We start from the raw sequence: 14,794 nt of genomic DNA on the forward strand, positions 1-14,794 counted from the left end.
TAAACAACCTGATTCCATTACCTACAAAACTCACATTGAAGAAACCACTCTACGGAAGCATGGCTCTGTTGCTTTCATCTACTTCAGCCCATTACTTGTAACCTACTGAGTCATATATTTTGTTTTTTGCAAACAAAATTGTGTTCTGTACCTTATCACTGAAAATATCATGCTATTTAAAAATATAAAAACTAAATCCCAGTAGCTGGCAGAGGCATATAACGAAGAAAAATCAAGCTCTCAAGTATAGAAAGCTCAGCAATTTATTATCACACAGACACGTAAGCGATTTCACGGTTCCAAAAGACCGCTTCCTCAGCCAATTTCAAATATCAAAGAGAACCTATTTAAACTTTAAAAGACACATCACATGACATTCACCATTATATATTTTTAAAGTGACATATCCATTATAAAATACTCACTCATGCATATGAAGCAATACATTCAACAATACATATGTAAAGTGAAAAATGGTAACAAATAAATATTAACAAGTAATAAATATTAAAAGTTATTACAAATCACTAATAATTAGTGATCTTACTAGCTTCCACCTCATGTAGAAATACAAATACAATATAGAAATACAATAGCAACATAAAACCTGAAATGGCATCATAAATATGGTGGTCATGAAGCACACAAACCCTTTAGCAACCATAGTAGCCAATGGAATGTAGAAAAAAAGCAATATTAAGATGCTTAGTACTTCAGTCGTCCAGACCTCAGCACAGGTTTGAGGGGGCATTATCTCTGAGGCCCATGGCCTGATGTGCACCCAACCTCAGTATCCATTCCAGTTCAGCTACCTCTGTGTGATTCACCACATCCCCTCCACGCATACTATTATATACAACATGTAGAACTTGAAATAAAAAAGAATGGATCATATCTGTCTGTAATATATGCTTAGCTAAAGCACTAAAGTCATGACCTTTACGGATACAATAAAGATGGTCCCTGATTCTCTCTTTAAGACTCCTGTTGGTTTTCCCCACATAAAACTTGAAACACCTTTGGCAATGGGCTAAGTAAACAACATTTTTAGTGCAACAATCAGCATTAGCCTTGATGCTCCATAAATAACGTGTTTCAGGATGCCTGAAAAAATCTCGATTCATCACTGTATTGACAATAGTTACAATTGTTGCATTTAGATGTACCATCAATACTCATGAGACAAAATATCTTCATTCTCTGAAGACACAGCCTTTGTTTCAAGTTCCTCATGTTACTATAATCAAATCTGGTACCATTATTTAAAATATCTGAAAACCTACTGTCTGTCTCCAAAATGTGCCTATTCCCTTTGTTAATATTCTTTACTTCATCTATTCCTATCGCAAATGGGAGCACAATAGGTGGACACACATGATTAGCAGTGCATGCCACTATTGCAGTTATTTTTAGCAAAATAGGGTCTACCCCTCCCTTTCCTCACACTCCGAACTTTCCAACATGCTGCTTCCAATTCTGTTTCATTATATCCCCTGGATATAAATTCACCTTTAAGCTCAGATAAGTTGCTTACTTAGCCCAGTGCCAAAGGTGTTTCAAGTTTTATGTGGGGAAAACCAACAGGAGTCTCAAAGAGAGAATCAGGGACCATCTTTATTGTATCCGTAATGATCATGACTATAGTGCTTTAGCTAAGCATATATTACAGACAGATATGACTCATTCTTTTTTATTTCAAGTTCTACATGTAGTATATAATAGTATACGTGAAGGGGATGTGGTGAATTGCACAAAGTAGCTGAATTGGAATGGATACTGAGGTTGGGTGCACATCAGGCCATGGCCCTCAATGATAATGTCCCCCTCAAACCTGTGCTGAGGTCTGGACGACTGAAGAACTAGGCATCTTAATATTGCTTTTTTTCTACATTCCATTGGCTACTATGGTTGCTAAAGATTCACAGAATTTTCCCAGGGCAATGAAACAACTGCTCCGCAACACAACAGAATACACAAGGCACTAAAACAAACTCACCCGAGTGGGGAGCTTCACACCCCCTCAATGTGGGAGGCTGCGACCCCTACACCTACCCAACTATATATACCAACTCTAAGATTACACTACAGTGGAAAAAGGGCAAAGTTGTGTGGTTGGCCAACTACTTCATTGCCCTGGGAAAATTCTTCAAATCATGGAAGTGATTTTTGACAGTTAGGTGTCAATGAAGAGGTGTTCACTGAAAATTTCTTTCGGTGAACTAATACAGACCAAATTAAACATCTTATATTGTAGGTTTAGGGAACAAGTTTTCTGACAAATGGCAAAAGAGTCACAGTGTCCTCTGATATTATCATACAAGATACTGAATTTATCACTCAGGAAACCCCCAACATACTGCATTTATCCATTTTTTTCCTGTAGTTTTAGTTTTTTTATTACTGTTTACCTTTCAGCTAAGTTGGAGTAGTAACTGTGGCAGTTGCCTGTTGAACAGGGTTTACATATGTTATACAACTTTTTACATTACATAGGTTACATTGATTTTTATGTCTCATGGGTGGCTTTGTACTCTGAATTCAGAGGTAAATTGTTATATTTTTCAAACATTGTTTGTAATTTTTTGGTATTGTTTTATTAGTACTGCAAGGGTTATGCTACAGTTTGTCACACATACAAATAAATACATAAATTAAAGAAATAGTCCACAGATATGACGGCAGCTTTCAAAATTAAAAGAAAACTAGTAGGAAGTGAAATATACACAAATAAGATAACTATAAAATAAATTAACCTTGTATAAAAAGGCAAAAATGAAACTAGGCAAAATATAAATGACTTGTACACTAAGCAGAAACAAGACAGTTTTACTGTTAGAAGCATTATTTGGCCCATACCTGACAACAGAACAGATGACCAGTATACGATTAGCAAGATAATCACCTAATGGAACAGACAGGAGATGAGCTTGAGAGGTTGATGCCAGCTTGGTCATCCTAGGAGGGGAGGAAGGGTGCTAGGCCCACAGCATTTGTAACATCTAATGGTGACAAAGTGCACTTCCTGTCTTCTGACGTTATGTTGGCTCATCATCCTGTATTTGTCAGCCTAGAGGAGGGATGTGCACACCACTCACAGCCTTTCGGCTGTCTGATTACAGCCACTGGTGGAATGGATCTATGGACAGGGATTCACAGAGAGGAGCAAATAGGCTGCAGACGTCCTGCTTAGCCTATGGAATGCTCGGCATCGTCCTCTCAGAGAATGGAAGGATCAACTGGATTCAGGAAGTGAGAGTAGTAAACCCATCTAGAAAGTTCCTGAGGAAATGGGAGAAATATGTACTTTGAAGGTAATTATTTTTTCTTTCTCCACTAGAATGTGCTAATAAACCATTTTCTTTTACTGAATATCAACTAGTAGTTAGTGTACTTATGCACAGTGTTACATAACTTCCTTTTATGTGTTTTCATATCATGCTAATTGTGGCATCAACTTTCATCGACTGCATTTGTTATAATAATCATATTAAGTTGCAATATTTGTGTTATTCTATATCTTCTCAGTTGCTGTGAGCTGCCAGTTGCTTAAGCTGGTTATATGATAATTTAAATCCACTATATAAATTCCTGACTGTTTTGCTCACACTCTGATGAAGCCAAAGGGAAAACTGGTCTGGGCTGGTTTTTTTTGAGTTGCGATTATCATCAAAGGCAAGTTATCTGCAGAGTGCTGGACTTACTTTTTGATATACACGTAAACATGCATATATAAATACTCACACATATGCAGATATATATATATATATATATATATATATATATATATATGTGATCTGTACTTGTCGGGTAATGACGTAATGAATTTTTGTCTTCTCTTAACCATCATCTATACTTGTCGGGTAATGACGTAATGAATTTTTGTCTTCTCTTAACCAACATCTCTGCCTGGTATCAGCTATCTAAACTGTCTACACATATTACTCTCATTGCAGCTATGCTACTAAACGAACCTTTGTTGTACTATGTCATGATGTTACTCAGAATTGTATATTACATATTTTTATCTTAGGCATTGCTATATTCCTTGTATAGAACTTAATGCTAACCAAATTTCTCGAACATATTGCTACTGCATTCTCAAAATACTGTACTTTTGCCTTGTAAATATTTAATGTTGTATACTTCTCCTCCTTTGTTTTTCTACTGTTAAGTATCTTACAACTTGAATTGTTAGTTTTTTCTTATTTTTTTTAATTACTTCTCCGGAGCTTTTCTCCTCAGGTTTCTGATGAAAAAGGGCTCTCTGGGCCTAGTCAGACTAACCCGGTTAACACATCTAAAAAAATAAAATATATGAATATATGTGTGTATGTGTGTGTGTATATGTATGTATGTATGTATATATATATATATATATATATATATATATATATATATATATATATATATATATATGTGTGTATACACACACATATAGGGCGCTGCAGTGGTGCAGCGGTTAATGTTGTCGCCTCACAGCAGGAGGTTCTCCGGTTCGATTCTTGGCTGGGGTGCCTTCTGTGCGGAGTTTGCATGTTCTCCCTGCGTTTGCGTGGTTTCTCCCTGAGCCTCCGCTGAAAACAGGCTCTGTGGACTTTCCCGGTCAACAAATGTTAAATAAAATAAAATAAATATATATATACATATATATATATATATATATATGTACACACATACATATACACACGTGTGTACACATAAATATTTGTATATAGAGAGCTGTATAGATAGACACACACACACACACACACACACACACACACACACACACACACACACACACACACAGATAGACACATACATATACATATCTAAATGTACAGGAGTATATGGTGTTAGCATCAAATACACATTTGATCAGGACATGATGCAATAAACCCAAAACTACAAATCCTGATTCTTCAAACATAAGAACATAACAAAAGGATTAGTGCAGATATAATCACTTTAGCTAGGAGATCTAGGAGACTCTGTCTCTCTCTCTGATACCCTCCCTGTGAGAGGAATAAAGACCCCTTATTTAAGTTTCCAGCAGTTTGTTCAGTTACGCTGTTCTTGTTTTAATACATTACATTCAACAGGTCAGTTATTTAAAGGCAGTTACAGACAGTGGTGGGAGGATTCATGGAAGCTGATTGGAGGAAAATCTGGGTGATGGAAAAACAAGGAGCCATTTGCAAAGCTTAGAGGTTAGTCCCTTATTTGAATACGCTTGAAAGACCTGTGAGGGTTTAAGTGCACTGTATGAGAGATCACACAAAAATGGGGAACACAAGAAACAGCCTTACAACAGTGCATCATGATCTCCCAAATAGCAAACAGCAATGTACTGCAATCATGGTACACAAAATCGAGATTTCAGAAACTCGAAATTGATATAGTGGAGACCATATGATCAACTTTCTGGAAACTCAAAGCTTTTAAATGGAGATCACGGTACAGTGAGGACCAGAAAATTTACCCTTTTCCCCACTGTAGTGCAATCTCAGAGTTGGTACATATGAAATGCAGGGGGTGTGAGGGGTGCAGGAGGGATTGCCCTCCTACAAAAACATAGAAAAAATGTAGATTTTTGTTGTTTTTTAAAGTTTGGGTTGTCAGAAATTTGATCACATTATCTTGACAATATGAATTTTTAGTTGCTGAAAATTCAAGCTTCTGACATAGATCCATATGTGTGTGTGTGTGTGTGTGTGTGTGTGTGTGTATATATATATATATATATATATATATACACACACACACACACATATATATATATATATATATATATATATATATATATATATATATATATATATATATATATATATATATATACACACACACACACACACACACACACACACACACACACACACACACACACACACACACACACACACACACACACACACACACACATGAGCATCTGGCACATTATTCATAAATACTTGGGAGCTGATGTATCAAAACCTACATTAAATCCTAATTCATCAAAACAACCAAAATAAGTGTTTTTGCAGGGCAACAAGCCTCCAGCAGCTATATCCTACAACTATATAGTAGTTCAGTGGCTAAAAAATGGAACTCTGTCCCTACTAGCATTCAAAACACATCATCCAAAGCCTCCTTTAAAGACCTCATCAGGCAACATCTCAAGCAAAGTTGGCAGTGCCATGATTGCTCCCCAGGTTAGTGAAAGCGGATAACATATGCATACTAAATCTAGAGCAATTTATAATAGTTTTTCAGTCTTACTCACAAACACTGGCTAATCTACAATGTATGTACTGTACCTGTGTACTATGTATGTATTCTACCTACTTTCCAAAGTTCAGCTGTACACCACAAATCTATTACTTACCTTTATTTTTAAAATTAATATCTTTTTTGATTGTTCTCTCCACTGTAACTGTTTGTGCCGCATACCACTGTAAAAACATGTCTCTTGTAATTTGTGTGTATACTGATTATGTCTAAATAACTAAAGGTTTCTGTAATTTTTCTTTGTGGAGCTTTTCTCCCCGGGCCTCTGCTGAAAAAGGGCCTTTTCGGCTCAGTCAGACACCCCTGGTTAACAAATGTAAAATAAAATAAAAATAAATAAATAATAAAATGTACAGCTCCACACCTTTAAATATACCTACTTCAAAACTGCACAACACAGACACCATTTCCAAGTGCCCTCTAACTCCAAAGTCTCATAAACAGCATACAACTTAACTACACTACAGTTTCATGGCTTTGTGAAAAAAAGGATAAAATAGTAAGCTGATAGCATGCAGAATTACCATTTCTTTTGACTAAGTGTAAGTGAATGCAGTAGAGGTAAACTATGTGTACATATAGGATTACATGACAGTGCACAGAAGCAGACAAGCATCAGAATGCAATATACTGATGCTGGCAGTTTGAAAACACACTTACCCAAATAAGTCAAACATCAAAACCCAGACAACTGAAAACGAAAAACCAATAGCTTCCTTTTCTAATCAAGTAACCCAGACCCTAACAGTACCTCCAGAACAAATTTGTCTGAATTATGGTGTTGTTAGATAAAAGGGTTTTTGTAAATTAATCCATTAAGTACGGAAGAAGTAATTAGGGACTTGGGGACCCAAGTTAATAGCAATCTCTCATTTGACAACCACGTGGCCAAGTGGTTAGAAAAACATTTTATATAGCCCACCTAATCATGAAGGGATTCACATCTAGAACAGGGGAGATCATTGTGCCTCTTTACTCATCCCTCATCAGGCCCATAATTGAGTACAATGCCCCTTTTGGGATGTACCTTACCAGACACCTGCAGCAACTGGAAAGACCCCAAAAGTACCTCACCAAGAGGATCAAAGGGCTCAAACAGATGCCATATGCTGCCCGGTTAAAGAAACTCCAGCTCTACTCAGTGGCATACCGCCTGCTCAGAGGCAATCTGTGCCTGACGTATAAAGCCATGTCCACCCCGGAATTAATGGACATGCTGCACCTCAGAAAATCCAAATCCCATCGAGCTACGCGCTCGAGAGACTTGAACCTCAGCACTGAAATAAACAGGACATGCTGGAGGGACAAATTCATACCCAGAAGCTCCCTTCACTCTGGAATAAAATCCCAGTCCAGGTTAGGCAGAGTACCTCATTGACTCTCTTCAAGAGGAATCTTGATGAGTGGATGGGAGATAGTAGGTTTACCCCAGGTATCACTTCTGTGTCACTGTTAGACAGAAGCACAGTATACTAACCTAGGAAAAGGGCATAGCAAAATTAATTTAAAATGGGTTGCGAAAGCCAAACACACTCTGGCTAGGCTTATAAATGCCCTAGGGCAGATAGCCTAGTATGAACCTATGAATAAGCAGGGCTAAGACTAGGGACAAGAGCAGGGTTAGAATTAGCGGATGAGTAAGGTGGACAAAGGGGGGAGGGGTTCATGTGGGAAACAGAAGCACCTGTGCCTACCTACAAATTCCGAAAAGTGCATATCATTCTATGTTGTTTCTCCCGATAATTCCAGAGGCCAGCTGAAGAACACTGAAAAAAATTTTACAACTTAAATATTTACACATTTTGTTACAGCAAGAAATATTCAAATAAGGATTATCTGTCAGCAAACCAGATCTTCACCTAGAATGTGCGTCAACCCTCAGATATGTCCAGTGTTAGGCCACAGCAGAAAATGCAATTAACAGTAAGTTTACAGCTTAAGAGGGGGTCCCTAATCAAAGGGCAACAATGTAATTTCACTCTGTTACTTGTCTACTTACAATTGCAGCAAACTCCATACAGTACTTCCTATAAGCAAATCCAAGACATCTCTGCAAAACTAAAGTAGAATTTTTCACTGTATATTGCACTTTTGAACTGTATTTTTAGCATATCACTGCTTTGTTCTGAGATTGTTGCACTTTGTTTGCTGTAGCATAGACCACATTCAGACCTGCTGAATCTAGTTCTGTCTGTATAACTTGAGCACTAAACCAGGCCATCTTTTGTTGGAGAAGGCTCCCCTGCACCCTAGTGCAGGAGTGTGCAGTTAGAAATTGTCTGATTGAAGGTTGCTGGATCAGGTCTCAGTTTTGAGCTTTTTTATTGGTTAATTTGTTTAGCTCAGTTCTTGCTTGTTTGCTACATAGCACTGCATTTGTGCATCATGCACTAATGCTCAGCTGTGGGCACCAATGGTGGTTATAGACGCAAACACTTCTGTCTGCAAATTTTCACCTAGTACTCTGCTGGTGCTCCATTGATGAGTTCTCGTGATTGCCCCTCAGTGACAGGTGATACATTCAGCGACGCTCCTGAGGTATTATCACAGATCCTACCCACTAGCCATTCGTATTTTTTTGTCCACTTCTCCTATCCTCTACTTTACCTGTTCCTTCCTGTCCACTTCCTGTTTTCTGACCACATCAACTTACCTAGCATTATGAGTGAGCAATTTCTCACAGTTTCTCAAGCCAGCCTGGTCGACATGGGCATCCTGAGGCAATGTAGCAAGTGCCTCATGTACACTGACAACCCACTTCTTCTAGTCCACACAAATTCATTATGTGAGAGATGGATCTATATCAAGAACCTAGAATCCAGGCTTGCTCACTCACCGGTCAGTCTATCTGATACTAAGCAGGTTGTCAGCATGCACACCTCACCTCCTGCACCTACCAGACCAACAAAACATAAAACTACATATGCAGAGGTCCTTAGCAGAAGCTTACCTAAACATCAGAGACCTCCCAAACATAAACACATGCACGCTTCACATAATATATCCTGTGCAGAACACAGTACACATAAAATATCGCACATCAGTGTCTCACCAGTCAAGCCACTAAGGCATAACACAAAAACAAACATCTTAGTCATAGGTGACTCAACTGTGAGACACACAGATGTCCCTCTCACCAGCTGGGATAAGGAAAAGGTCATGGTCAGCTGTCTGTCAGATGCCAGGATCCACCACATCACACATGCACTCAAGTCTCTCAACAACAGGCACTGTTATGACTCTGTCATAGTCCATGTTGGTGTGAATGACTTGAGATGTACCTCACTGAACCATATGAAGAGAAACATGACTGACTTCTCTGATTGTGTGTCTCAGACAGGTATGTCCCTAGCCTTAAGCAACATTTTACCTTCACCTAGGATGATACCTTAATACAAACAAAAAAATGATTGACTTCAACAATTGGCTTAGTTTTTGGTGTTATTCAAAGGGGATCCAGTATCTGTCAGCCTGGGATGACATGGTTGACAGACCTCGATGCTTTGGCAGAGATGGTCTACATCTGTCACCCCTGGGATTTTGGTTACTGGTTAAGGCTCTTGCCATCCCCATAGTGCCTTTTTTAGGCAATGTCACAAGAAAAAAATTTCCGACATAAAAATGCCCTCTAAAAACAACTTCAAGGGTATGTTGCTAAATGCTAAGAGTCTAAACCAGAAACTGCAGTCACCGGAAGCAGTCCTCACCTGGGAAGATGCTGACATTTGTGCAGTCACTGAGACCTGGTTTAAGGCTGTGGAGAACACCCCAGTTATACCAGGTTACATTTCTTTCCACTGGTTCAGACCACAAAGTGAAGGCATGAGAACTAAAGGAGGTGGTGTATCAATATTCAATAAAGATAAATATGCCTCTAGTTTGGCAAAGTTAAACAGTGACTTTAATTACCCATCCATAGACTGGGTAAATTATAAGTGTTCTAACTCACTTGCCCAAAGGTTCCTGGACTTCATTAACTCCAATGCCCTGGACCAACTGGTTGACACATCCACAAGGGCCTCAAACATCCTAAAACTGGTGCTCACCAACATGGGGGACCACTGCACCACCTCCAGTGTTTGGCCATCCCTGGTGAGATCTGACCAAAAATCAGTCATGCTAGAAATAACTATAACACAAGATCCCACCCCCCTTAGCAACAACTAAACTAAAAAACTTCTCCAAAGCCAATTACATCCTCTTATGAGACAGCATAAATAGCTTCACAGCCCCTCCTCCCACTGAAGGAACAGACACCTATGCTAAGTTATACAAAAGTACAAACACCTTTACAATTGCATTGACTGCCATACCTGATAGAACCAAAGCAAGATCTTTAAGGAAGAACAAACCTGCCTGGTGGGCAACTGCCATTAATAGAATACATAATAAGAAAAAGAAACTGCTGTCTAAGAGTAGGAAGGAACAGTCTCAAAACTGGAAACACTCCCTCCTCAACTTAAACAAGCAAATAAGATTCCTAGTGAAGTCCTCTAAAGCTAACTACGAATCCAAATTAGCCTCCCTAACTAAGGAAAACCACAAGGTGTTCTTTAGTTACATCCATAACCTCGAAGGTAAATCCCTGATTTGCGCTGAACTCATAGTTAATGGTACTACATATACAGAACCTGTGGATATAGCAAACCTGCTTGCTGACAGGTTCAGTGAAAACTTCACTCCCCTGTTCCCGCCACATATACCCCAAAGCATCCCTAACACCTGTCCCGCGTCTATTATCTCCGAGGAACAGGTCTTAAATGCCCTCTCCAAGGTCAAAACTACAGCCTCTAGAGGACCAGACAACATCCCGGGCTGTGTTCTACATGGGTTAAAACAGGAATTAGCACCACCATTGAGCACACTTTTCAATCTCAGCCTAAGCACTGGCTTTGTTCCTGCAGAAGGGAAAATAGCTACCATCATCCCTTTGCACAAAGGAGTGCATCCACAGACCCCGGGAACTATAGACCCATTAGCTTGACCAGCCTTATCTGCAACGTCATGGAACAAATCATGGACCTTATTAACAGAGAGATAGGAAATCTCCAAATGCTCGACCCCACCCAGTTTGGCTTTGTCAAGGGGAGATCATGCCTGTTAAACATGGTGGACTTCTTTGAGACAGTCACCAAATCCCTAGACAAGGGCAAATCTGTGCATATGGCCTACCTAGACTTAGCTACAGTAATCATGGATAAACTCACCCAGCTGGGTATCAACCCATATATTGTCAGGTGGGTTGCAAACCGGCTCACTGGTACAACTCGTACAGTCAGAATAGGGGATTCCATCTCCTCCAGCTGACCCGTAACTAGTGGTGTACCACAGGGATTAGCTCTGGGACCCGTACTGTTTGGAATCTACTTCTCAGAAGTACAGCGTAAAACTAAAGGACTGTGGCTGAGAATGTTTGCTGATGAGTGCAAACTGCGAGCTATCATTGAAACCCCTAGCAATGTCAACATCCTGCAAGAAGGTCTTAAACAGACTAATGACTAATGCCAAAGTCATGGCCTTAAACTTAAAGCAAAAAAAAAATGCATCATTCCCTTCAGCAAGGGTGATGTTCATGCAAACTACCACATCAATAGCAATACCCTAAGCACACAGTCAGTGGTGAGAGATCTGGGCACACAGGTTGACAGCAACCTTAACTTCAATTACCATGTCTCCACAGTGGTAAGAAGGGCATTTTATATTGCTCATCTCATAAGTAAGGGCATTGCCTCCAGAAAAAAAGAGGTTACAACCCCCCCCCCCCCATACTCCTCCCTCATCAGGCCAATAATAGAGTGCAATGCTCCCTTTGGCATGTTCCTTTACAAACACCTGCAGCAATTAATTGAAGAGACCACAAAGGTTCCTTACAAAGAAAATTCAGGGTCTTCAAGATCTGTCTTATGTGGACACACTGAAATCATTGTCACTTTACTCAGTGTCATACACACTGCTCACAGGCAACCTGTGTCTTGCATATAGAGCAATCTCTGACCCAGTTTTAATGAAAATGCTGCACATTCTCAAGTCAAATGAGTACACGGGTCACTAGCTCAAAGGACCTAGTGTCTGCTTGAACCAGACACCCTTGGGAACATGGGTTGAAACTGACTAGGCTAGTAAGGGGGACTGTTAACCTAGCAACCTCTTATGATCCTATAATCTGTAAAAGGCAACTTTGTGCCATTGGACATAGTTTGAGGGGGCACAAGAAACATGTAAAATGATCTTGCCCTATCTCTGAACATCAACTAAATTATGTAAAAAATCTTATACATATATCCTTCTGAAGTGTAGAGTCAGCAAATGACCCTAAAACTGAGCCAGATGATGGGGTTTACAGCAGGGGCTGTCCTCCTCCCCCAAGGTGTAACAGCCCTAACTTTAATTATCATAACTACCAAGGGTGTTGTTGTTGCTGTTGGTGGTGGTGATGGGGAATTTTCAACTACTTTGTCCACATCAGACACGTGCATTTTGCTGAAAAATGTACATTTATGAACTTGATCCAAAGACAGTCACACATAAATAAAATCTAGCCAAAAATGCTAGATTGCAGTTTCATTGGTTTTGAGGCCAGAGGAGAAATTGGCTTCTGTAGTCCTGTTGAGGGCTCCATGTTCTTCAGTTCATAGGGAGCCCTAAAATAAATTAGTTTTGTTGGGAACACTGAACAACTAAATCAGGCCCTGCACTCGCCTACTTATATGTATTTAAAGTACAAGACTGAGCATTTATATGACTATTTCATTTTGCCCAGTGGAACAAACTGCATCAAAACCACACCATGCTACAAGGTAAGCAAGTCTTGAGAAAGTGTGTCCTCCTCCCTTGTTTAAAGACATGCCTGTCCTGGATAACTCAGAGCTGAGAGTAATGCCACACACAGATAGTTGAGGTAACCAGAATAGGCATTAATGGAGACATCTTAATTAACCAGTCACCCCAGAATAAAATGAATGAACCTCAACACATGCACAATTTTCTAGATATGATAAATCTATCCTGGAAGGAAGAAGTTGCAGAGCCTGACAGTTTGATCCACAGCCATTGCATGCAAACAGTAAAGATGTCATATGCACACTGACAACCACTGTAACCCTATCTATGTCACAGGATCATAGAATCTTAGGAAACTACTAGGCTATTGGCCCTGGGGCCCTTACAAGCCTAGCCAAGTTTTGTGCTCAAGTGAGCCCCCCAAGAAGGACTTCAAATGACCCATTTCCAAGGGTATCATCTGCAACAAAGACAGCAAAAAAGCAGTTTAGTGAAAAAGTGCAGTTGAGTGTTGGCAGAGCATATCTGTCTGTACCTTGATACTGTTCTTGAAGATATATCCTGGCAGTGAAAATCCTTTCTTCTTGTCAATGGGATCACTGAAAATTACGATTTGTTCAAAGAGGAAGACTCGCCTTTCCTTGCCTCGTGACAGCAATCCACAATCCTGTTCCACAACATAAAATGTATCCTGCTGTAGCAGTTTTCCCTGAGCTGTGATTTTGCCCTAAATGAAAAAAATGGACAAAAGTTCATTTACTTATGGAACTTCAATAGTTTCATTCAAATTTGGTTCTCTTCTTCCACAGTAAACTAGACTTTAGCTTTACATGGGTCAAGCAGGCTTATTTACTTGGAAGAGCACATGTTTCCAGCTATGCTGAAATATGTCAATCACAAAATGCAGTGTGAACTTCAAATGAAATCAAAAGCAAGTTAGAGAAATTGAAGCTAAACAGAATGTAAGATGTATAACAATTCCTGAAAATTCCAGTTAGGCCTTCCACTTCCTGTTATCCTGGGGCTAAACATAAAAGTCTCTAATCTCTATAGCCATGGAGGACTAATCAGCAGAAACCATAAACAAATTATCTTGGTTTACAGAACTTTGCAAATACTGCAGCCATTTAAGCCCTTCATGTACCTACCTTTCCTCTGAAGTTAGAAATGGAAATTCCACGATTGCTCTTTATACAGACAGACGTAAAGCAAACTGCAAGCTGTGTGATATCTTTCATTACACAAAAGAAAGAAATGCAAGCTAGGGGTAGGACTAACTTAAGACTTGCACAGATTTTAGTATTGAAAGATGTTCTTCGTGTTTCACTGTTGCAGTCATTACATTTGGGTTATCTGCTTGCAGTAGCCCTCAAGTCGGCCTGATTAACAAAGTCTTGGGTCCTATGTCGGTTGCTGTCTCTTCTTCCATGACGTCAGGGGTATAAAACATGCAGCCAATGTCATTACATCAGTCTTTCTTTCCGTGCGGTGCCTGAAGCAAAAGCAGTTCACAAGTGCCTGTTGGCCAACTCCTGAAATTTTTGTTTTTGAGTTTCAGTGGAAGGTTGGGCGCCGGTCTGGGAACTCGACACTGTAAAACTCCACTGCCAATCATGAGCGGACAAGTGATCCACTGTGGCAACCCCTAACCAGGAAAAAAGCCGAAAGAAGAAGAAGAACTGAAGTCTTCAACTAAAAGCTAAGTACCCCGTTGGGGAAACTTTTTCTTGCTCTAAACCGATGTCAGTAAAAGTAAGTAATTGCA

At 39.6% G+C, this 14,794-nt stretch overlaps 1 protein-coding gene across 5 annotated transcripts in view; it reads right to left on the bottom strand.

Annotated features, from left to right (window-relative positions):
* ARHGEF25 (Rho guanine nucleotide exchange factor 25) overlaps nucleotides 1-14,794 on the bottom strand; it is a 1,549,554-nt gene that overhangs the window by 150,240 nt on the left and 1,384,520 nt on the right. For all 5 annotated transcript variants that reach the window (XM_044083599.1, XM_044083598.1, XM_044083600.1 and 2 more), the window contains one exon: nucleotides 13,565-13,756. In XM_044083599.1, the coding sequence (XP_043939534.1) occupies nucleotides 13,565-13,756 (192 nt within the window). The remainder of the gene's footprint in view (nucleotides 1-13,564; nucleotides 13,757-14,794) is intronic.

The sequence above is a fragment of the Protopterus annectens genome, chromosome 9.part0, assembly GCF_019279795.1.
Source record: "Protopterus annectens isolate FY-2018-M chromosome 9.part0, PAN1.0, whole genome shotgun sequence".
NCBI lineage: Eukaryota > Metazoa > Chordata > Ceratodontiformes > Protopteridae > Protopterus > Protopterus annectens.